Here is a 26908-nt window from a genome sequence, read left to right as displayed (position 1 = left end):
AACGAAGCAACTGGTAATTTGTACGTAATAGGTAATTATAACTGGCATAGTTCCTCACTTAAATAAAAGGGCTTAAATACGCAACATATTTTTACTGCATTTTATACAAGTCCTTTATCGTGAATTTATTGCATGCATTTATTTAAAAAAAATATCTGGGTCGCTATTATAAACCACCTCTTCATCATTCTTAAATGGCTTTCTTGTCATTTCTACTTTAAAAGGACCAAATTAAAGCGTGGAGGGGGTGAGAATATCATAATTGTATATTTGCCTCATTTAAACTATTGTGCAACGATATTGCACATGCTCGATGATGCAGATAAAACTATATTACATATATTCAATGAAGCAAATAAAACTATATTAAATAAGTTACAAAATGATAAGAGTAGTGTTAATTAGATTTAGATTAATAAATTATAAAAGTATGCTTAAATGATTTGGAACGTTTCGATATTAAAGAAGCAGTATGAATAAATATTTTTGTATTAATTTTATAATAATTTAAATTATATATATAAAAATTACATACAAGATTTAATGCAGCAAAATAAATAAATAATACATTCTTATTATTTTTGCTCATAGTGACGCATTGAAGTATTACTTAACCACCACAAATTGGTTCACGATAGTTTTAATTTAATAAAAATAAATTATTAAATATGCATATGATCAATATCTTAATTAATTTATACAATTATACATATGATACTGCATATTTTAAAATCTCATGGAATACGAGTTAAAAATGAGTACATGTGTATTTCTAATGCTTGAATTTTGACCTCGACTTAAGGCCTTTGTTAAGGTTACGTTGATGGAGTTTTAAAGCATTTGAATTATTGCTTAATCTAAATTTATGATAAAATTTAGAAAATTTTACATTTGATTTAAATATGATGAGAGTTATATAAGAAAGTTAATTTTCACTAATAAATTTAAATTTGGAGGTAAAAATTATGTTTTAAAAGCATGATATATAAAAGATCTTTCTCAAATAATTATATGTTGAGGATGCAGATTTAAAGGATTTCACTGTATCAATGATAATTTTCCCTCAGATGGTGTATAAATGCAGATAATCGCTTAGAAACATTCGGTTTCTCTTAAAAACCTGATCTTACGGTATCAATTTAGCGATGGTACTGAAGTATAATAATATATTTTAATAATCAAGAAGCGTACAAAGTTGTTTTTAAAAACCGGTGCGTGAAAAATCCGTTGAACTCAACATATTTATGCAAATTTTTCTATGAATCAGCAAATATTTTATGGCTTTTTTTAGTACAGAAATATTGTAGATACAATAAACATATTGCGTCTTTGTAAAAATGTTTGTGAATAAAAAACGTAATTTATTTTTTTGGCTTACGTTCAAGCTCTTTCGTTCCAGTTACATACATTAAGAGGGAAGGTGCTATGCTATTTGCTACATTTTTATACAGGATTTTTGGTTATAATTTCCTGATCTCCTTTGCTCAAGGATATCCACGTTTTCACAGTAAACTACTTTCGTTATATTTCGATGAACTGTGATGCAATTTTTTACTGATGTGCCTACGTGATCGAAACCACTCTTATTAATTCAGGCAAACTTGTATAAATGTGTACTTTAGTATATTATATCACCAATAATTAAAGTTAATGTCATTGAATGTCATTTTTTTCTCATAACAATTTATATTATAATAACAACGTCAAAATTATTGAATTACAAATACAAAGACTTCATTAATAAGGACTGAATCTTCAACAAAAAACAAAGTTTAGTATAAAAAAACCATGGCATTCTTAACACCAGCCAAATACATTTAAAAAATATTAACAGGATATCATCAGGTAATTACGTGTTAGTAAGGCGGTCGATTTCTAATGTTATAATAATACTTCGTGTTAAATACGACTATAACATTTTGTAAATGTTCAATTGCGATTTTATCGTTATTTGTTACAAATCAAACATCCTCCCAATACGTGCCAATTTTTTAGTTGCGTGCAAGAATCATATACATCATAAAAAAAACTATTGGCATTATGGCGCAAAAAATATCCTTCGAATTGAATTAAAAGATCGTTACTATTATATTTGTTTGGTGAAACTCATTTAATGAATTATTCACTTGTTTTCATTTTTAAAAAAAGCTTTCAGTTTTATATTATTTAATTCGTTAAATACTATTTATATGATATGTACATACATAAAACATACACTGCAATATTTTTAATTTAAAACAATTTAGAGACATCTATTGGTTATATATATATTTAAATAAAAACTATTTTTATAATAATATTTTTCAGTTTGATCAATAGATGTGCATATTATGTTATATTAAGTATTATTTTACTTAAAATTTCGTTGATAAATATATAATAAATAAGTATAAATATATATTTTATATAATTCTCAAACAAAATAAATTATATTATATATGTGCTATTGATATTGCAATTGTCTTAAGTGTCTGGTTTTCAGAATTCTTTAAATCTTCAAACCATTAAAAATGCAGGAAAAAAGTATATATTTATAACATTCAGAACATCGCCATGTACAAACCTCTAGAATCACTCTTACGCATACATTATGGCTTTTATAAAAAAATATATAATTTTTAATTTAATATTTAGAATAAACGCACTTAACCTATGTAAGGGCATTAATTATTTGCAGCACATTTTTGTATTCAATTATTAATTTCTGGATCTCAATTCTAAATTAATTTAATATTTTCTATGAATATATTTAGAGCATAAACTTTTATTTTAAACATTTTCCTTAGAATTTTGGGCCATGAAAGATGGAGATGATTATTAATTACAAAAAAATATTTATGTACTTTTATATTTTATTTTACATTTAAATATTGAATCTAGTTAATGGATCTATTTACAAAGCCTAATGGTCTCGAACCTAACCCGCTAATAGCAGTGTGTTTTACTGTTGTTTGAATACATAAAGGTGCTAATTATTTAAATGTTTTCTTTCTGATAAATTGAGTGGTGTAGAAAAAAGATTTTAAAACCGATTGATTTTTAAGCAATTATTAGTTAAAATCATGATAATAAATATTTACTTTTTAATTCATAACCTGTATAATGGATATAAGTTTTAGTTATCTTGTTTTTTTGTTAAAGGAAGCATTATAGTGACATTTAAAGTCAAATTCAGCGATGCTTTGATATACAGTTTGTTTAAATATAATAATTTCTCGTTTCGTTATTATTTTTTTAAACTATTTTTCGCTTCTCTTCAGTGATCTTTAATGTAACTATTTTTAAGTTCATACTATTATTTTGCTTGTTTTTTAATTGCAAACTACTTATAATCAGCCTTTAATTCAAATGAAACATTGATAAGAAAGTCATAAGTTCAAGCGTTAATTAATTCATTTCAAGTTGCGGGAGCAAAGGGATTCCAATAAAAACTTTTTTTTAGAAAACAACACATTTGCGCATAGGTTTTTTATTTAAATATTATTATTGAAACTTATTGCTAATATTTAACACCAATTCATTGGACTATTTCAATAAAATATGTCTGAATAGAATGTACAAATAGTAGGAAGAATTCCGAGTATGCAATACCTGCTTTTGTTTTTACTTCGCCAGCCATCCTTATCATAAAAAAAGCGCAGTCATTTCTCTATTACATAACAAAACGGTATAATATTATTCTTCTTTAATATTCTATCTCGATAAAACTACTTAGCTTCTTAATTATAGGTATAGAAAATATAGAAGAATCGTTTAAATTCATAATTTTTTATAAAGCAAATTAAGCTTAAAATAAAAAAATATGTTTAATATGTGTCGTTTTTAAGACGCTTACAATCTATAAATTGTTAATTAATATTATTTAAATACATAATTTAATTAAGAAAGTAATTGTGATTCATTTTTTGCACCGTGCTTGTCAATTCTTGAAATAATTCCCCGGTTAATGTTTAATGTATCTTTCAATTCCTCGTGTATATACTGTACATCCTTTATTTGTACTCATATGATACTCCTGTTTAAACAAGCACCAATTAATCACAAATAATGAGTAATTGTTAAAACAATTAATTATACCACAACTTATAAGCCTAATAAGATAATTATTATCAACAACGGCAGCCGCAAAATGTGGACACTTACGCCATTCAGCTTCTCGTAAATGACGCAAATTTATTATTAATTAGCTTTGTTTGACGATAACTCACATGTTTGTGGTCTACCAATTATAATCAAAAACTAAAGTACATTCCTTAACAGCACGTCAGGAAAATTGGAAAACCGGAAATTGTTCTAGTGAGATGTGGTTTCTGCTAAAATCCATATAAAATAATTAGAGTTTTCCGCTTTTAGATATCAACTCTATTTTTCCAAATAATTATTTAATCCATATTAAGGTCATACATAAGGAAAAATAAATTCTTATAAGTAATTTTAATAGTGTTTCATTGTAACAGCATATACCTGTGTATATTTAATTTGTCTAAAAATATTTTAAGGAAAAATAGGTGTGAAAATAATAACACATTAAAATACAATCAAATGATAAAGATTTCACTTAAACTTGAATAGTTATATAGTAATATACATTTTTGAATAGTTATCACGGCTATATTAGTTCATTAAAATTTTCAGAAGAACCAAAACACGTTTATATAAGAATCTGGTAATACCAGTCTTGATATACGGGTGTGAGACGTAGACACAGCACCAGCGACTCTCAGCGGCTGCAAGCTTTCGAGCAAAGGATGCTGAAGAAGATTTTCGGGTACTAAGTGTCAAAAAAATTTACGGGTTGTATCAGAAATCTGACATCGTCAAGTATATTAAAATACAGCGCCTCACGCAGACAGTCAGACTGTCTCACATTGACGACACAAAAACTGCAAAGCGATTAACCTTTTTTAAGCCTGAGGAATTCAAATGCTAAGCTTCAGTAGAACGATGTTAAAGAAAATCTTGAATGAGGCCCAAGGTTCACCCTTACCTCATGAGATCGACTGGCTCCACCATGCTAAATACTCACAGTAACGAAATATACGCAGTGGCGTAGCTATGGTGAGGCGAGCTGACCCGGGCGGCACTTGCTTGGGGGCGGCATATTCGCGATGCGATCGTCCAGTGTGGTTCTTAACCCGGAATGCACTATAACATATATAAATCCACGAATAACAAGAGCTTAATAATAACCAATTTATTATTTTAAGAAATGGTGATTTTATGATCCTGCAAAAAAAGGGGGGGGGGGGCGACAATTTTAAGGATCTCCCTGGTCGGCACATACCCTAGCTACGTCACTGGATATACGTCATGTAGTTATCTTATAGTGTTTGCCACTGAGACAGACAAACTTGCACATGGCGTCACGGTTCTTCTGAGGTAAACGCTCAGATATTATTTTTTTTACTTTTCCATTCCCAAGTAACTAAACACTATCTTATGTCTGTTCATGTTGCGTATTCTCTATGCCTTCTCAGGACCAGGTTTTTGTCTTGGCCTTGACCAACGGTACTCTCTCCTTCCTTTGATTGTAGCTATATAAAGGCAAAATAGAAAATGTTCATATTATATCCAGGAGCACTGCAACAACGTGCCTCCGTGAGAAGGTGTCTACGACCGTTTTGGCATATTGAGTTGTCTCTCTGACAGCGGCTTGTTTGCCCTGACGTCTTTCAGTATTGCTACTTGCATCTTCTCAGATTCCAACAGATTCCTGATGGTTGAAAGGAGAGTAAACGGCCAATGAGTACGAACTTAAGCTTGGCTATTTTAGTCCAGGAATATGCCACTTAACAGCAGATTGTTGAAGACGATCTAGAAATCGGGAGTTGCAATGGACAAGGACCTCCTGATGTTTGATGATGTTTTATTACTATAAAAACGCTCTAAGCTAGACATATGTGAAATAATAAATATCTTATTATTCATTTTAATTTAAAGCTAAATTTGCTTATTAATTGGAAAAATATTTATATAAGAAATATTGAAGATAAATGTTTTAGTATTTATTAATAAGTTAAAAATAATATGTTACCAGAGTACTTATTAAAAAAGAAATATGTACATATATTTAATACTATAAATACAGATAATTTGTGGATAGCTTAGTATAAAAAAATGAGGAAAATTATACAGAGATGTGAATTTGTATAATAATATTCCTAGGACAATTAGCAAAAATAAAAATGTAGTGGGTTTTCCCAATGAAATAAAGATGCACATTCGTGAATTAAGAAATAAATTATAATATAAAAATCTTTTATGTATATGCGGTTTATGTTAATATTGCATTTTATATAATATGTATATATTAAATAATTAAATCAATAAAATAAATAAACATTTACAGAATATATTTTATATTATACTGATTATATAAAATTCAACAATATTTTTGAGTCTTTCATACATATTTAATTACTAATTAAATCGATTTAAATATAATTAGTTATGTATTATTATAAACTAGTTATTACATTTTACGAACTCTTCAATGAATTTTCAAAAGGTACTAGTAAAATAAATAATTTTCAAAACAACTTCTGTATGGAAATGACTACGTGGAAAATCAAATATATGCTATTGAGTAGCGATTAGTAAACTGCCGTTAAAAAGTATATTATATTAATGATAATGATGAGAATAATAATTAGTATAGTTATAGTTACACAACATTAGTTTATTTTCTACTTTGATGGTTTAATGTTTAAAAGCATTAAGTATACTAAGAAATAATTAATAATGAATATATTTTTTTAACTATGTGTAGAAATTACCTTCTTTTGTTTAAGCATATATTTTTTTTGATTCTAAGAGACATCTAGAATAATTATTGATTATTTTTATAAATTATAAGATTATTGTTACAATCCTAGATGTCGCTCAATAAAGTAAACTATAATGTAAAATTAAAATTAAAAGACATGTTTATGAATGAGTGAATTTACCGAGAACTACTCTATTTATATAAATGTATATTATTACTATTGTTATTAACCACACTCAAGATTTATATATATATATAAACTAGAAATATGATTTCCTATTATGATTCTTTAGTATTTCTGTGAATAAGCATAATAATTACTACAAAATTTAGATGATAATAATTATTACTGAGAAAAGTATGTTAATTATTAAAAAGAAAACTAAATATTTATAGCCGCATCCTTTTTATGTATATTGTTCATCTTTTGAAGTGATAGGCATATCCTATTTATGTTATATACGTATTAAAAAGAACTACATGACTATTTCAATAATTATTAATAACAAAACATGTAATTAGTATTATATTATGTAGAATAATATTTAATTAGGTATAGGGTGGTTTAAATTAAATTTAATATTTATTTTATTTTGAAAGGGCTTATTGATAAAAATAGAAGCAATGAGTTTGTACAAAAAATAATGATATACTTACTAACATTGAGTTTAAGTATGTCTTAAATTGTGTTAATTTTTCAACTCCATCAAAATGTTTGAAAAAATAAACTATATAAATCAGATCGCATTTTTTATATTGATCAATTATATAATTGATATTGTGTTTTGCAATATAAAATATGAGTATGCAATTTTTTAGTATAAAAATTAAAAATTTTTTTTTTACATAATTATAGTTTTTTTTAGTAAGGTTAGTCGATTTATGGCTAATTATGATCCATAGCTATTTGCATTACTTTTATTTTATGCTTAAAAGATTTAATTATTAAAAATCAATATTATATGTATAAATGTAAGATAATCTGTTATTATTATAGTATGCTAATCTGTTATTATTTCCTTACCAGTAAATGAAGTTCTGTAGCAGGAATTAAAAAAAAATAAAAAAAATAGTAATAATCATCTTAACAAAGAAACTACATATGCTAGAAAAACCCAATGACAATTTAAAAATCGTCGAATCCTCTTACATATAAATCAAGTTTTTATGAAGTTTAATCTCAAAGTCTGTTAGTGAAATAATTGACATAGCGAGGTGTTCATATATAATAATAAAAAATATTATTAAAAAACATAATTTGCTAGCAAAAAACTAAGCACATACGACAATGATAAAATGTATCAGTTTGTGTAAATATAAATATAACATACATATGTATAAATCAACTTAAATAAAAAAAATTCTACTTTAAATATTTACAATTCAAATCTAACGCTCAAAACCCATTTTTGTTTTTTTTAAAACAAAACTGCTGTAAAATAATAAATATACATTATTGAAAAAACCAATGATACATCTGAAATAAACAGGAATAGAACTCATAAAACAGGATTTCCTATTTATGTTGTATCTAGTTGTACAGTGATATTTTTATCGCATATAATTTTGTTCCATAGTAATAATTTACAATAAAATATCATATTAAATTTTTTAATAAATGTTTGTTTTTTCTGAGAAATAAGCTTTAAAAATAACGATACTATATCAAACAAACAATATGTGCTATAAAAAATATGTTAGAATAAAACTAATTTTATTATGATACAATAATAGCGAAATATATACATATCATATATTAGACATTTTTAGAAAAAAATATACATAAATAAAATTATTAGTACATCTTAAATCAAAATGTAGCTTTACAGCTAATAAAGGTTTTCTTATCTTTGTTGTAAAAAGTATTATCTTTTACTTTTTTATATGTTTTATGTAATAATAACAAAAATGACTATTAAAAAATCTATATGCTCGCAAAAAATATTTTTATAAATAAAATATAATTTGAAAACTCATTAATATATTATATAGGGATGGCCAACCCAAATGATCTTGCGGGCCACTTTGGAAATGCATCATAACTCCGCGGGCCATATATAAAATTATATTAGATTTAGATACACCAGAGACATTTTTTGAAGTGAAAATTTGTCTATAGTGTATTGGCGATCATAAAATGAATATATTTTGTAAAAAAGTGATTTTCAAATCTCGCGGGCCGGAAAAATGTTCAGGGCGGGCCGGGCCGCAGGTATAGACAAAATCTTCGCTTTCCTTCAAATTGATTAATTATTATTTTTGAATATAATTTTAAAGCAAAACTGCTGCATAATAATCAATTATGCCTTAAATTAAAAAATATACATTATTCAAAAATATAATGCATCTTAAATCAACGTGTAGCTTTACATAAAATACAGGTTTTCTTATCTCTGTGGCAAAAAACTTCTTGTACAGCATTTTTATATTTTATATATATTTTTTCGTAAGAATAATATATTTTTAACTTTTTAAAAAATCTTTTTTTAAAACTATGTGTTAGAAAAGACTACTTTTATTGCATACTTTTACATGTAAATCATGTTTTTATCTAGAACTGTAGTCCAGTTCAATCTTAACTAAATAATTAATATTAAAAAGTGCGATAAAATATTTAAATATATTAACTAATATGACTATTAAACAAAAAACTACATCATAACCATAGCAAAAAAATTTCAATTGACACTACTTAGCAACGGCGGGCCATCTAAGAACCTCACAGTGGGGATCGCCCGACGTGATTTGAACACCCAATTAATTGAGTCAAATAATCAATCACGGGAAACAGACGTGACTCTCAACAACGAAAAACAATTGCGTGATGGATGAGCCAAGGAAAGACGCCTAGTGTGGCGTGTGGTGCAATTGCCACCTCTTAGCAACGTCCAGCGATCTAAGATTGTTGAAAGATTCTTCAGCAAACTTAAATTAAGATTAATTTCCTAACAATATAAAAAAGTTAAATGTCATTTTTTAATTTTATTATTTTTTAAAAGTATATTTTGAAATAAATGATTTAATTTTCACCTCACGCAAGATGTTTTAAACACGAAATATTGTTATTAAATATATTATATTTTGTTAACAAGTATTTTATACAATGAGTAACTTTGCGACCATTCTGTACCCCCTCCCGCTAGCAGGTACATAGTTGTTTATAAACGAATTAGCACCAGTCGCTTGCAAACTTGTGTCGTGGGTAGTGCGTTCTTGTGCTTGTGCTTCAAACGTTTGACATTTTGAAGAAAAAATATAACAAATCCTATTTCAACTTTTGCAATAACAAGCTAGAACATCATGGATAACATTCTAGCATCGTTATTAATCACTCTGGTGAGTAATTTTACAATTAAAAACTTTAAAATATGCATATAGAGCGAATGAGAATTCTTTAAAAATATTTCAAACGTTCGTTGAAATGGTTTGAACTATTAATTAAAAATAATCTGTAAGTTTTAAGGCATACGTTGTATAACACAAAGTTGCAATTTCGTCACTTCGCCTCGTTGCAATGTATATTTCATTGTCACATTGACATTTGACCAAAATATGTGTTTATAGTTATCTAAATAACGACTATTAGATTTGATATGTAAATTTTACAAAATAAGTGGATTTTTGAATGCGTATTAGAATATTCATTGATGTTTTATTTAAGTTATTAAAACAAGCTACGACTGATCTTATAAATATTTTTTAATGTCAGATTTGACTGTTAACAAATAACTTAGCACGTTACAAAAGCGTGTGTCATCTACAACTTACGGTCTTCATTATAATTTTATAGACTTTTTTACTTATTTTGAATAAATAAATGTAAAATAAAATAATCCAACATCAGAAACGCACATGACGATTAGTCACTCAGTCAAACCGGTTTTGATGGTGCATTATAATATAAACACAAAAATAATAGCTTAAGATGATTTTTACAGAAGAAAAATATTAGCATATTTAAAACAAAAACAGTTATTCATTTTAACCCCATATTTTTTTATCTTAAGAATACTTCATTTTTTAACACTGTTAAACTGATAAGATTTTTTAACTCAATATCGTAATGGTCTAACAACGCTTTCCTTTCATTTCCTGTGGTTGGCAAAAAGATCTGCGACCTGGTATTGCAAAGTAACAGATAATAAGATCTTATCAAACAACTATCGTCCATTTATTCTTTTTTTTTGCCGTAGTGCTTACTAAATCTTAACCTGTCAAGATGAACGTCTGTTATGAGTCATTGTAAATGCTCATATGACACTATAACTAAGTGATTTTTACAAAATAAAAAAAACTTTCTCCGTTTTTTAATTTGTAGCTTAAGGTGAGATCTATTTTTAATCATATTTTGCTAATACTTATTTTAATTTGCTTTACATTTATGTGTTCTTATGATTTACAAAAAAAAACAATAAATCATAAATTACATCGAAAAATATTAATGAAAATTCTTTATTTAAAAAAAGCTTTGTCATAAAAAAATATTTTTTATTGTTCTGTGTATTGACATTAGAGTAACAATAAAAAAAATGTACATAAACTTATAATACTATTCTAAAGCAGTTAAAAATGCTTATCAATCCCTAAAATGCAGTTACAAATGTCATTACAAAAAATATGTCTATAAATAATAATAAATAATTTATTCACTATTATAAGTTTAGTTGAAATGAATTCTTTCTATTTTAATGTTATGTTAATATTTAGAATCATTGCCAAATAATATTTTATTAAATTATTATAATTAATAAATTGCAATAAAACAAATTTAATTTAAAGCACTTTCATTCAAAATATGCTTATTATGGTTGCCTTCTTACGCGCGATTAGCACTAGATATTGAGCGTGTATGTTTACATTAATCGAGCAAATTTGCCCCGGGCGAAGCTAGTTGATTATGTTAGTATATTATTTGTAAGATGTGTATCTAATAACCTGATATGTGCATATTAGCTAAATGATATAGAATGCATCCTATTTATATGTTATATGGTATTGTGCCACTTGTGCTACACATACATCAACCACACATAACGGTAGAGAGCAACTTGTCTTTTAACGGTTTCATGAAAACTGAACTGAGAGACAGGAAGCAGTTGAATAAATCAATCAATTTAAATAAGCCGCATTAACAATGCATCACAAAAGTCGCACGACAAGTTTTCGATATTGCATTAATATTTTTTATGGCCACTTTCACCGTCAATATCCGTTTTCATTGAGGCTAATTATTTATAAATTTAACTTATAATAAGTTAAATTAAAAAACAATAAACGTATACGTAGATGAAATAGTAAAGAACCAGGTTTTACCACATTATAATAGTCGTGTCAAAGGTGTAAGACAATCAATAATTACCATATGAATATTGTTGAGATTATTCGATTTTATGTCCGTAGCATGCAATTAGCCGTTTTGCAAGATCCTCTGCGTTTCTGAGAAGCCTCATGTGTTATATAATATGTATGCTAAATACTATTCAGAACGTTCTTAGAATCGGTTAATACATATTTGTAAACAATCTTTTTTGCGGACGTGAAATATTTGTGTGAGTCAAGCTTTAAACTTAAAGAAACTGGATTGTAATAAATTGTTTACTTGTTGAGATCATCCATGCTAAAGGATGCAGTTATCACGATTATTTATTGAAAAATGTTTATTTGTGTGAGTAATAATGTGGTTTTAAAATAACTGGATTGTAGTTGTTAATTTGTTAAGATAATCTATAAATAATTGAAGAATAGGGTTAAAGGTTAATTACGTGTTTTAAGTATGAGTAATCATCTTTAAAATTTAAAAACAATGTTATTAAATGTTAAAAAAATAATGGATCTTAAAAATGTTAATTTATCCTGTCTAATTATATATGCAACTGTATTTTTTATCGCTTTACTGATACGATAACATCTCAGTACCTGCTTGATAAGGAAGTGCCAAATGCTAAGGAAAGTAAAAATGTCTGAATAGATATTAAACTAAAGATACGCTGGTCAATTTAAGTAAAAATAATAATAAAAAGATTAGATGTGAATAATAATATATATTTGAATAGAATATTTATTAGGAACATATTTACATATTTAGGAACATAAATATTTTGCTATAGCAAAACATTAAGCTTCACATAAGTCTTGAGCTTATGTGAAGTTTGTAGAATACAAGTAAGTTACTGTAAAAACGGTAAAGCAAGTCGATTAAATATTAATTGCCATTCTTGAACATTTTTATTTTAGTTAATATGTAACTTAAAATATTCCAAATATTTGTTCAGGTAATTGTTGTTAAGTTAATAAAATTATAGAGACCGTATAAATTAAAAAACTATTAGACTATTGACATTCGTAAAATATATTTTATGTATAATATTAATAAAAAAAATAATCCTGCTGTAGAACCTAAGATTTGGAAAGAATTATCTCAAGGAAAGGAAACTTTTTTCTGTAAAGTGTAACGCGTGCCTATATATATATTATTTTGCTGAGATTATGCGTGATTACGATTACGTGTCAAAAATATTTTATAATTTAATTAAGATTTCGCGCTATTTTTGCAAAATATTATAAGCAAAACAGATCTACTAAGTCCACACCAAAAAATCACATCAGTGCCGTTTGAAGTCAAATATTAAATCTATACAACAGCAATGGAGTTTCGTAGTTTGACTCTCTTTTTGAAATGAAACTTATCAACCCAAAAATAAATATTAACACCATTAAAAATATAATGGCGAAATACAACATACTATTCTTCTAATTTTAAGACTGATCATCTTAAGTATACAATCCAAGTTATCATTTTATTTTTTAATTATGTTATAGAGATGTAGTTTGATTTTTATTATTTATTTACATATAATTTAAAAGTAAAATACATTTTTTCCGCAACAATCATCACAAAACCTTTAATTTATAACAATGTATATATAAAAATAAATTGTATATACATAATATATATTATACAAAAATTTTAAAAACGAGTGCGGAAGCTAACGTCGAGTGACTCCTGCGCGAATTCAAAACCGAATATTTGGCGCCCCACTTTCTCTGGTGTCACAGCAGTAATCACATAGGTGCAGATCATTAAATTTATTGGACGGCTCGTATTTTCAGATGTGTTCAACTAACTTTTGTATTTTATATTTCTATTTCTGTTTCTGTGGCAAAAATCTTTTCGTTTTCAAATCTTTTACTTTGCAAGTTGATTAAGGTTAGTCATATAGTGAGCATTTATGTTAATCCTTATTACGCATATTTCATGAAAGGATCCATCAGATATGCTAGACCATACAGGAGCTCCATATTACAGCTACTGTTTTTGTTACTGATACTGTTTCTTCGAAAGCTATTTTTCTTGATCTATGATAAAACATAATAGTCTATGTCTTGACTCGTTTATTTAAATGATACATTTGCTGCAGAAATTGCGCAGTTGCCGCAAGCCACTTCCAGTCTTTTAGCATTTATTTTATGCTCGATGATCTCGTATATACTTCTAGGTCATCCGCATATAGCGCAAGTTAAAATAAAGAAAAATATGAGAGACGAGGATGCTTCCTTGCAGAACTCCCATTAAAACTTTTTTCTCTCACATTACTACTGTGAAGATTCTATTAAGCATGTTAATGTCAATTATGCGGATCGGTAAAAACATAAATTATTATTTTAATAATAAACATACACAGATATGTACTTACACACTAAAGTCGATAACCTTCTAGGTTCATGGACTCCAAATATAGTCACATATTTTTATTTTAAACAGCCATTTCCGCAAAGAAAGATGTGAAGGTCGCGATACAATTATATATGCAGCGTGAAAAATAAATATATTTTACTTATAAAGTGCTATTTATACAAAAAAAAAAATGTATTTACTTGGTCGCACAGTAAGAAAATATGAGATGTTTAGCTATTAGAATTATTTTCGAACGAAACGGTGATGAGTCGTAATAAACTTTTTTGGGATCATAAAATTCAAATTTTTTTTTACAAAAAATTTAGTAAAAATCGATGGCTTTTATTTAGTAAAAATCGAGTACCAATGATATAGTGAAATAAAATTATAATATCAAAATTTATATTTATTTCTGTGACGGCAGTAGGGGCGAACAGCCCCAATAGCCGCCAGATGGAGTTCCAAGCAACGCGATGCAGCTCGCGTACTCTCTTGGTCTCTTAGCGACTGCCGGACAATCAACACGTGATGAAGATGACGTATGATGTCTTTAGAAGATAACTTAAGGCTTCAAACAAAGTGCATTTATATAATTAATTTATTTTATATTTAAAAAATTAAGCTCACATACATAAATAAATCTATTGTTTCATAAAATCATGTGTTTTATAAGTATGGCTCTAACAAGCCAAAAGCATAAGCAAAAGCCCACAAATGATTTTATTTCAACTACGTTGACGATTAAAAAAATGCTATCTATGGGTCGCGACAAAATTTTAAACAAAATGGAAGGGGGTGGGTTGGAAATGAAAATTCAATCTTTTGTGCACCACTGGTCTATCTTGCATATTTATTTCATTAATAGCTATTTTCTAAAACAAAAAGTGATTATATCAGAGCAGAGAATTATTTTATTATTTTATTTAAAAAAACTCTGTTCTTTAATTATTTTCTCTTAAAATAGAGTGATTACTGCATATTTTCCAGAAAGTATTGTAGTTCGTAATTTTAGACACTGCCTATTTTGACTAATAGATAAGATGTTTTGATCTACTCCTATTTTCTGTAATGCCTATCATTGTCGCCAAAGTGTATTCTTTGATTAATAAACTGAATAAACATAAACTACAAAATGTTAACTTACAATCAACTTCATTACATTTCCGCATACATTAGTATTCTGTTTAGTTTATAAATTTATCACTTCGTCGAATATATAAATCAAAAGATCTTCTCACGTATCTGTTGCCCATTTTTCCCGTAGACCGAGTCAACACCTGCTCTCTCATTGTTTTTCACACAGTAAAACACTATTGCACACGCGGTAATTCCATGAAGTTGATATCACAATTCATGACGAGAATGCTTGTCCTTGCACGCGTGATCACCCGCCCATTCAATCACATAAACGTTTCAAAATGTAATAAAACCAACCAACATGTACAGAGTTATTAAAGTTCAAATAAAAAAAGTTGAAATATGGGCAAACTGGTACACTGTTGCATTGCAGCGAAAGTGAATACGTAAGTTCTCGCTAATGACTGACGAATTCTTCAAATATTATGCAATAATGACAGAGCAAAATTAAAATCGCATGAAAACATTTTAATCATATTCTTTGGTCGCTCTTGAACCTTTACGCATTTTTGTTTATTTATTTTTTCAGTGTATTGTGATGTCACTAGTTTGCCATGAAAATTGCCACACAAAACTGAATTTATAATTAATTAATAAAACTATTTTCATTTTTATCAGATGTTAATATATTTTCACAATAATTGTAAAATAAATAAAATAAAATAAACTAATTACTAGTTAAAATATTTTTTGTGTTTAATATAAAATATCAAATTACACAATTTAACAACAAATATACTATACACGCTACTTTTAAACCTATGAGTTTTTTCCTATAAGGTATTATTTTGATGCTGTAAATTTTGTTTTTTTTATATTTTCAGTAAATATCAGTGTTTTTCAACACTTACCTTGAGAAAATACTATAATAAAATATCTTCTTTAGTGGCATTATTGTGATGCATTATGAACTAACTAATTTTATGTAGAAGTACATGTTGGTTTCAAATATGTTTTTTGTTTTTTTTTTTTATTATTAAATATATCTTGTTTTCTTCTTAACCGTTTGAATTCCGTAAGGACGCCAGTGTCCGCTGCAAACGACGACATGAGTGCCGCTAAGACGCGGTTTCCGTTTCTAGTTTTGTATTTTTTTTGTAAAATTATGAAATATTTTTTTTATGCTTTTTGTGTATTTACTTGTATAAACTGGATTTAATTTTGTGGCGGCGTTCTGACAGTTCCCAGTGTTGCCACACCACCGCTCAACTTGTGAAGCGGGTGGTTTTTTAACAACTGGTAATATATACATTCTTCCACTCTCTCTTCCCTTGACTACGGTCTAACACCCCGCGTCCCTGCCACCTCTCCAAAAAAGGTCGTTTTAATTAAATAGCCCTCAAAAACCACATGCGCTACAATTTTGTTACTATAATAAATATTAAATTCTTATAAAAGGAGGTTTTAGACTCTTAACTATAATTATGATTGTATGATTGTAAGTATCTTCACTTTTTATTTATATTAGATTTTATATTTTTTATTGAAAATTGTTATTTCAGAAAAATTAGCTTTTTAAATTTTACAATGTATGAATTACAAAATATTTAAATTTAAGTTTTTTAATAAACATTACTAGATTGTATTAACAAATTTTACTCTGATTTTAACAATTTAGTGGTTACATATTTCTGTCTTCATCGATTTTATCATGAACTTTAAATGTTTTAATTTCACCAACTGTTAATTTAAATAACCATTTTCATTAGCAGATGTGTGTTTTTTGTATTTATACATATTTTACTTACAATGATCTCGAGTAATTTGCTAAAGTAATATTCTAGATCAGCCCTTAATCTCAATTTATAATGCTTTTAAATACTCAAGTAAATAAGTGATCGAATCCTTTTCATATAAAATCAGCTTTAAATTTCAATTTGCCTTTTGAAAGATTATGTTTTTATTTTTAACAATTACCTCATTATAAAGATTTTCGTATTTTTCGAATATAAAATATAGCTCAACATAATAACATTAAGTTGTGCTAGTACGTGACAGCAAAAAAATGTGGATGTATTCACTTGAAATTTGCGACGCGTGCCATGAGTCATTGTTAACAAAAAATGTGCACACGCTAGTCACAATGTTTATGTAATAATTGATATAAAAATAAACTAAATCCTTTATATCAGTTTGAATCATAATATAGTGACCATAAATTAACGTATGAACCGTGAGTCAATGAAACGTTTTTATTATTATCAATAAATAATTTATACGCGGTCTTCCGGTGATGTATTCAAAAATAAAGAATAATACTATATATAATAATCGTTGAAAAAACGGTTAAATTTGACCATCATCCGGTTTGGTGATGATGATTATTATTACGAACGGTCGATTGGCGTATAATGGACGTTTGTCGCCGATGGTCATTTGCTGCTATATGTACTACTGACCTTCGTGGCGCAATCATCAAATGTGGTAATGATGCTGACGGAATCAGGGTTGACACACGGATCGGTCACAAAATTATGCCAGATTATTTTTCGGTTTCCACTACATTAGTATACTAGGCAATCAGTTACATATTTTCTACCAAAGAACTTTGAACTACATACAATATGTTAGTGTCGAAAGAGGATATCTTCGCACATATTAATTATTTCATGGTGGTATTTTGGGCTACTATCAACGTCCCGTCAACGAATTATGAATACAGTTGTTAAAAAAGTCGATTTAAATCTAATAACATAATTTTTTCCTTAAATACATCGTGTTGTAATATGGCAACTCACTAAATGTATAAGGCAAGTTTCTAATCATCGCATCACATCGTATAAATTTTCTAATATCATTAGTAGTTTATTTATTAACCCAATTTATTGATAAATAGGCAAAAAAAATACAAAAAAATATTTAATTTTTTTATATATTTTTATCATCGATTTGAGGCCATCTTATCAGAGTCGAAGAACCATAAATTTTGGATAACTTAAAAGAATTTATTTACTCTTTATACATATATTATAATGAGTAGGTTCAAACCCGCGTCCCATCGGCACGGATGCCAACGGTATAAGAACAAGCGTCAATCTTGCTCGTGGATTAGTATAAGCATCTTGGCCATACAAATAGTTTAACTAAGCATGTCCTAAATGAATCAGAATAGTATTGCTTATTTGTCTAACATAATGTACTTGATTGATGGTAACATAAAAAGAAGACGCACATATTATTATCAAATATTTTTGGAATAACCGACTTATAAATTAGTGCTAATTGTAATTGTTCTTTCTCGCGATTGATTTATTCAAGAAGACATCAAAGTTGTTGATAAATTGAAGAAGTCGCTTATGAAGTTGAATTTGTGAATTTTGACGATTCACTTTGTAGTTGGTGAGCGGCGAATATCAACTGTCGGTGTGTAGCGTGTTGTCACTGATCAGGACAAGATATCACTGACTTTCGGGGTAGGTCAACGAGTAGATACTAGCTGGTCGGCCTGTGTAGGTTTATGTCTTCCAAGATTAGTTGAGTTGAAGATTAAGTGATTTTGGAGCATTTTGAACACGCTATATACACCCTAATGCAAAAAGGCCATATTTAATATATATATACATAAATAATTTGTCGTGCAGGTGTACGTTTTCACATCCCGAATTTTAAGTAACAGTATAATAAATGGGATATTTTTCATTTTTTAATAATGGGATTTCGTTCCCTCGTTGGTGTGAAAATCTCATATCGGTTATTATTTTTTTATTCGCCTTGTTCTTATAAAACTCCTTCAATTCAGCGTGTTTGTCTGAGTTTAATGAGTAATTATGCAGCAGCAAACATAGATAGACCCCTTCCTCGGAAACTTAATGCCCATGGCACTTCACCTTTAAGAATAACTAGCCATTAAGATCTAATTCCACCAAATATTTTTTAATACATATTATTTTAAATATTTATTACCAACCATTTATAATAAAACTTTAAAAACTAACTAATTATTATCAACTACCCATCATTCATTACCCACATAAAAAAAAACCACACCCAAACCGGCGTGCCCTTTACCCACGCAGTGCTTCCAGACAACGCCGCACCATACGTCCTATACACACACGGAACTGCACAACTCCACACAAACCATACGAACATCCTGCCTCTTTTAAACCCTCTTACACTCAACATCCTGTAGAGTACATACAAAAATAAAGAAGAATATATATTTAGATAATCTATTAATTAATCAAAATATATGTATTTTTCAGACGATACTCACATTCACAATGTCAATGCCGCAAAATATGTATCCTCAAATATCGTTCAGAATGGAAATATATCAACAACCGATTCAGAGCGAAAATGAGCCGAAAGCCAGAATGCTAACCGGTGGATTATCTTCTCTTGAACGTGAATACAACAATCGGAGTGTATCGCTGAGCAGCAGAAGCATTGGAGAGAAACTTTCCAGAAGGAGTTATTCCAAAAGAACACGACACCCTTCCAACGTCACTCAGTCTAGTGCGGCTCAGATCCAAAGATTAGAAAACGGGACGTTGAAAATTTTGTATGGGAATAAACCGACGCGAGGTAAGAGAGGTAAAGATTTGCGCTTTTTAACATCACGCTTAACGTTTTAGTACTAATGGTTTGTATTTTTAATACATGCTGTCACTGAATGGCCACGAAAACTTTGTAAGTCACATTAATGTAATTGCTTGGTAGGCTAAAGTGAAAATATTAATTAAATACTTTATTCTGTATATTACATCCTAAGGATTTATGATTGCATCATTAAAAATGTGACTCATAATGTTACTAATATTGGTCATTCAGACAAATATAACTTTGATTTTTACAGGTTTAATTGTTATAGTATTCCTTATAAGATCATAAGATTTGTTAAAAAATAACATTACTATGCAAATATGGTAATTATGTGAATGTTAGGTGATTAGAATATATACTTACGGAATATTAAAAAACAACGGTATTAGGTATGGTACCTTTTATGTTTACTAATATTTATATTTCACTAAACACTAAAGTAAATGTTTATAGTATCAGGTGAATCAAATGAAAACCTAACTTTTTGTTATTACAGCATATTATCATTTAGCGTTGTGTTCATGGAGTACAATAAAAGTTTTAAGTGTGCACGGAAACTCTTTTTCTAACTGCACACATATTTGTGCATCGCTTGTTGCATCTCTTTTATCAGACCTAAAGCTCTTTTCTCCAAAGATGTGTAAGTCTCTGTGTACGAATGTTCAAGACACTCAAAGTGCAAATATTGAATCGTAAAAACGGGCAGTATGGGGCCGAGCATTGTCATGTTGCAACAAGAAACCGGTACTAAGTTGACGTTGTTTTCCTACGATTGCAGCCAAGGATTAATATTGATGAGATCTGCGCACATCGTACTAGTAATCGTCTTCAATTACAAATTTATCGCTCGCTTATCCCAAAAAAGAGTCAACATAATCTTTCCTTCAAAAAGTTCTGAGCAGTATTTTTCATTCCATTACTAGCTTGTTCTATTGTTTTTTTACTCTCAAGTAACAATTCATCTTAGAAAACTACTTGATTTCACGCTTTCCAGAAACTTTAAAACAGCTGAGCGTCATGTGCAATGTGATCTGATGATCCACGACTCCGATTTTCCTTCACAATAGCATTAACTGCAATGTCGTCAATGACTTAAGCTGGTAGGGAAGAGTCTGCTACAAGTCTACTCATACACTTGCTGTAGTAACGGACATGCATCACCATACTGAATTTCATTTGTCAATCAATTTCAGTGTTTTTTGTCACCTTTACATAATAAGCAAATAAGAGGGAGCTACTCTACTTTGATTTATGTTGTAAGTGCAGCAACCATTTTAAGCTACTGTAGTGTCATTGTTTTGCATGTTTAATTCGTACATTCGTACCTGTCAACTACTCTTCACTGCTAAACTGCACTACATTACAGCACTTTGAATTTTTATTGGACTTTCAAAGTTTTATTTTGACTCACTCTCATAACAATATTCATTTCTCGCCTAAACAACTTCTACAAAATGCTACTTTTATATTTGTTATATTAACTGTATGTTTTATAATATGTAAGGATCTTTAAAATATTAACTTTTTTATTGCACTCTTAGTTTTTGAATCACTGATTGCTCTATCTAACCACATAACGTGTTTTATTTGGCGTGATTTCTAATCTATATAATAATAAAGCATACCTTTAACTAAATAATCGGACTGGGAAACGAAATATATATTATTTATTAATTAAACATTAATATTAACTTTATTTATTACAGAATCTGATGAGTCTGATATAATATTCCCCGACGATCCCCAAAGATTGTACAAGAAGCCGAGCCTTACTCTCGGTCACACTAATCCTTGCGGTGGATCATTAACTTTTTGTGAGAACAACGAAAAATACCCTGTGAACTATCTAGAAGGTGTTTTAGACAATTCTGTAAGTATCAAGTTGATTAATATGTTCATTTATAGTTTATTGTTTTAGTACCACATGGTGGCTTAAGGATCTCTCACATTTTGAAGTGAGATAAAAAATTAATGAAGCTATTTAAATAAAATTCTAAATATTTTTAATAGTGCATAAAAAACATTTTCGTTGTAATGGGTTTTAAAAATTATATCAAACAAATGGTGGCTGTCATTGGCAATACATCGCTAAAGACGTTCATAAAATTTCTGTGAACGGTGTTGACTTTGTTTCTGATCCTTTTTTTAAATCTTCAAGAGATCTAAGACAGTGTTTGACAATGTTTGTTCTTAAAGTATCCTCAAAGGAAAAAGTCATACGGGCTCCACTAATATGAAAGTGAGCCTCATCGCTACTCAGAAGAACAGTTTCAGCGAGAACCTGTTCAAGAACTTCTGCACTTAAGGCTCTGCGGTTGCCATGATCATCATTTTGTATAGATGCAGTTCTAAATCGGCATGCCGAATCCTCCTCAAACTCAGACTTGATACCGCCAGTACCTTGACATACTTATGTATGTATTGCTGAATGTATGCTCTTACTGCTTCCACATTTTCTGACGTTTCAACAGTCCTGATTCTATTAGATGATTTTTTTTAGTGTGGATCCAGTTGCCCAAAGCAAAATTGTTTTTCGATCTGGTACAGATGCATTTCGACCAAGTGCAAAATGTGTACTAAGCGTTCTTTGCATTGTTATCACAGAACGGTTGTTCTCATAATAAGCTTGAACAACAAAGCTCTGGTGCTCAGCTATCCAACTTATAATAGGTATTGAAAACAAAATAGCTTAACCAACCAGATAAACTTACCCCATCTCTTTACCCTCACTACAACTAATACAGTGCAACTTCGAAAAATGGGAGATCTTTATGCACCACCCTGTAAAATAAAGATGCCACTTTAAATATATTTCTATGCATTATTGAAAATATGTTTTATATACTCTTTGCAGGCGTCAAATTACAATGATATTTTGGGAGTGGATGAAATAGATTCTGGTCCAATTGAAATTGGACAAAGAAACGATTTTACAACTACGGAAACGCTTTGCAAATCAGTTGAAAAGGTTTGTATATCTTGTTCAGTAACTAAAAATAAATTATGCTTGTTTGTATTGACAAGGTGGAGGAAAAGTTGGCAAAACCTTCTGTTGACACTATATTTACAACAAATAATTTACAAAAAAGCATGCAATGGTTTTAACTCTAGTGTTATAAATTAAATTTTGTTTGTTGAGGCAAAGCGTGTATATAAAGCCTTTGCCTCGACTATGCGGAAGCGAATTTGAGGCATTCCCGGGAACATATGAACGTTACATTAGATGGTTCGTATCATCGGACATGTCATACCATATGTGCTTGAGAAGCTAATGCTCTATTGTAATTATATTGTAATTATAATTACTTAGCTTTCGCAGTAGAGTCAGCTTTTTTGTTGTTGATATTTTGTGCACAAAGATGGTTTGCCTGTGACAAAACTATTTTATAGTGTTTATTTTATCGCTCTGTAATATTTATGCTAAGATTCACAGTTTAATGCAATCTGAGACTACTTGTAATCTTTTAAATTGGCTGTCTGAATTGGCTGTCTGTAGATTGGTCCAGGATTAACCTCCGTTAATGACAAGTCGTCTAAGATTAGTGTTATATATACTTTTTTTATTATTACTAAGCTTGCTTCTTCGCCGGTAAATTGCCCTTTTTATTTAAAATTTAAAGTCTTGTTTTTGAACAGTATCGCTTAAATTTTGACCTCATTTTTTTTATCATCCATCGGCGGAAGTTATAATGAGGTTACGACTTAAGGATGACGTATTATAGCAAGCTGTGTCACCAAAATATAGAGAGAGCTGGCAGTCGATGGGAATTTTCATGAACCCACTTTACATATTAAAGAGGCGAGGCCTGAGTATGCTCTCTGAGGTACTTCCATCGAGATAAGAGAAACAAGAACGGATAATACCTGTATTCCTTCAAGTATAAATTACCATTCAAGATCATAAAATGTTATTTCATGATCTATTCTAACAGAAAAACACCATTTAATTTTGACTATAAAATATAGCGCTATGTGCTCTTAGAGTTAAGGAGTCGAATGAGGAGCTTGAAGCTACTGTGTGCCTTGTATAATCACAAAGTACGCACTACTCTTAAGAATGGTTCTCTGGTCTTGTAGCGAAATAATGCAACTGACACAATTTTAATAGAAAAGATCCAAAAAAGTTTATCTAATACCTACAAATATACATAAGGGAATATAAATATTATCCAATTTTATTACAAACAAATTTTTTACAAGGTATGCTGGGATCTGATTCTTTTGAGTCGTGCCGGAGAGTATACTTGGCAGTTTTTCAAGTTGATGATAATGAATATTCATCCGGATTTTGTGTGCCACCTAATTTACACCCGCTCCTTACGGTCGAACATAAGCCCATACCCACTGGCCCATTAGCGAACTGTGGCTTCACATAGTTAGTTGTATTCTCAACCTAAGCCATCGCATTTAATAACTGGGGCTGTGTTACCGGTCACGATTAGAGTTGATGGTCTCCTGGTATCACAATCTATATTGGAGACGGCAAATAGAATATGCGGGGAAATGGGAAATAAACGGGCTGAATCGCGCTCCACTTACTCAGGATCAATAATGCACGGTTGGCACCTAATGAGGCGTCTCTTTGACGAAATATATTAAGACCAGGAGTATCCTAAATAACCACAGCTATCTGATTTTTTCGCCATGTGATCTAGCCATAAATGCTATTATTGTAAATATTTTTATTTGTGAATTGTTTTTTTCTGTGCTGGGTACATTGCCATAAAACTGTTATTATATATTCATTTCATTTCATAGATAATCTATCCAAAAGTTGCAATGAACAAAGAGAATAAATGGCTGTTTGTAATTAATCAACCAAAATACGAACAAGGAGTACGCATCGAAATGTGCGAGTGAGTATTTTATACAAAAGTTATTATTGCCAATATGACACCCAACCTCAAATTGCCATATTTATGTTTCCAGATCTGATAGCTCACCATGCCAATTTGCCGAGAGATTCCCAAACGGCTTCGTGGCCACTTGCAAACAAAAATACATATACAGAAAAATGTTGGCGTTGAATGACGACGGTCAAACTGTTCCTGATCTGTTCCGGCTGCCGAGCTGCTGTAGTTGCACTATCAAATCACCCGGTGATATCGGTTCGCGTTTAGGCTACGACATCGCATCCACCAGCGACGCTTTTACCAAAAAATCTAATAAAAGAAGTTAAAATACTCACAATATGACTTTTAAGTTCACGCAGTAGCTAATATGAATTTGTCAATTATATAAATTGATACTTCACACCGTTGACCGATATTGCTACATTGTAGCAAAACAAAATGATATTGTTATTTATATGTATTAAATTTGATTTATATTTTATTTTAATTTATTATTTGATATATGTTATAATTGTGAAATATATATTGCGTTATATAGTTACAAGTGTTCAATTGTACATATTTATTTATTGGCTGTGTATATTAAATTATTTTATTGTTGATTTTAGAATAAGTTACTTTTAAGATGTGATTAATTTATGTATTGTATTTTAATGAGTGACATAACAATATGAAAAGTATCCAAAATTAATTTGCTAAACATCTCTTGACCGAAGCTCCGTTAGCTTTTGAGATGTATATGTAATTCTTTATGAAATGTGTAAATAATATCATATCCGGTTTGCCATATTATGAATCTCGTTCAGTTTATACCAACATGTAAATGCAATTATAATATAATTTTAATAACATTGAATTTATTTAAATTATTATTTTCATATAATATTCTTAACGGCACATAGTTTTAGTATTTTATTACAAATAAATGTATGGTGTAATATTATATTTTAATAAGTTTGCCATAGTGTCTATTATAATATAATATATTACATATATACAAAACAGTCATATTTTTATAGTCTGAGTTTTAAATGTACATAATTATGATTAATTGTTATAATATTTGAAGCATAAATAAAATAAATAAAAGCACTGAAATTTGATTAATTGTGGAAAGCCGTGGGTGTTGTGTGCCATAACTGTAATAATGATAATACACTATCAAATAGCGAAATCGATATTGGATTGGATTACAAAACTTTTATTTATTCAATAATAATTAATATTTCAAAACATATTATAAAATAAAGAGTTAATTGAAGACGTTGAACAAACAACAATGAATAGCTCATTTTGAGGAAAATATTTTTCAGATTATGATTTATATGAATCATGCAGTATTTCAGGATATAAATAAGTACAAATAGATGTTAATTATGATTATATATATAAAGGAGCTGTTTATTTAATTTATGTTGTTTACTCAAATGTATTACAATTTGCCCTTCAATATTGTTTGTGCAATGTTTTCAATTAATTCCTATATTTATACAAAAATCCCTTTAAAAAAGATTAATCATATCCGAAATATTAAAAAGATCTAATATATTGTTGTATTTTATAAAAACAGACATTAAACTATTGTAGGGGGGGGGGGTGTTTTCATACAATCGTGCAGTTAATGGCAAAGTTAAACACCACGGTGAACCCTCGTAACGTCTAGAGGAAGAAACAATCCTTTAGGACATAATGGAACTCATAAATAATGTATCAAAGCACGTCATTATTACACTCGTAAATACAGAGAATCCAAACCCTTTTGTACATTATGGATTGCGCAAACAATACGCTATCGGGCGACAGAAAAAAGACCATTAAGATTCAACCCTTGCACTATTTGACCTTCGAAACGTATTAATCTGGCAAATTTCACTCTTTCGAGGTGTGGAAATAAGCGCGAAAATTGGTTGACTGATTTCTCCATGGTTGTGA

The 26908-nt window shown here is 29.0% G+C and overlaps 1 protein-coding gene across 2 annotated transcripts; it reads left to right on the top strand.

The window, feature by feature from the left end:
• The first annotated feature begins 9943 nt into the window (after window positions 1–9943).
• On the top strand, window positions 9944–25449 carry LOC148236557 (protein spaetzle-like). Of its 2 annotated transcripts, none has more exons than XM_088181974.1 (6): window positions 9944–10102; window positions 19784–20105; window positions 21830–21993; window positions 22978–23091; window positions 24882–24979; window positions 25053–25449. In XM_088181974.1, the coding sequence occupies exons 1-6, from the start codon at window positions 10067–10069 to the stop codon at window positions 25300–25302; spliced, it is 984 nt and encodes a 327-aa protein (XP_088038100.1). In that variant the 5' UTR covers window positions 9944–10066; the 3' UTR covers window positions 25303–25449. The 2 variants fall into 2 exon arrangements, with proteins under 2 accessions (XP_088038100.1, XP_088038099.1); XM_088181973.1 differs by having other exon boundaries at window positions 19784–20114.
• Window positions 25450–26908: the final 1459 nt, after the last annotated feature.

This window comes from Plectrocnemia conspersa, unplaced genomic scaffold (assembly GCF_051122295.1).
Source record: "Plectrocnemia conspersa isolate PC_06_02 unplaced genomic scaffold, ASM5112229v1 ptg000003l, whole genome shotgun sequence".
NCBI lineage: Eukaryota > Metazoa > Arthropoda > Insecta > Trichoptera > Polycentropodidae > Plectrocnemia > Plectrocnemia conspersa.
The sequence above is the reverse complement of the archived record's forward strand: the minus strand, read 5'-3'. Positions and strand labels throughout refer to the sequence as shown.

Coding starts and splice junctions, on each gene's coding strand:
- LOC148236557 (XM_088181973.1), top strand. CDS start 10,067: ATGGATAACATTCTAGCATCGTTATTAATCACTCTG. Junction 10,103..19,783: donor CATCGTTATTAATCACTCTG/GTGAGTAATTTT, acceptor TGTATTTTTCAG/ACGATACTCACATTCACAAT. Junction 21,994..22,977: donor AAGGTGTTTTAGACAATTCT/GTAAGTATCAAG, acceptor TACTCTTTGCAG/GCGTCAAATTACAATGATAT.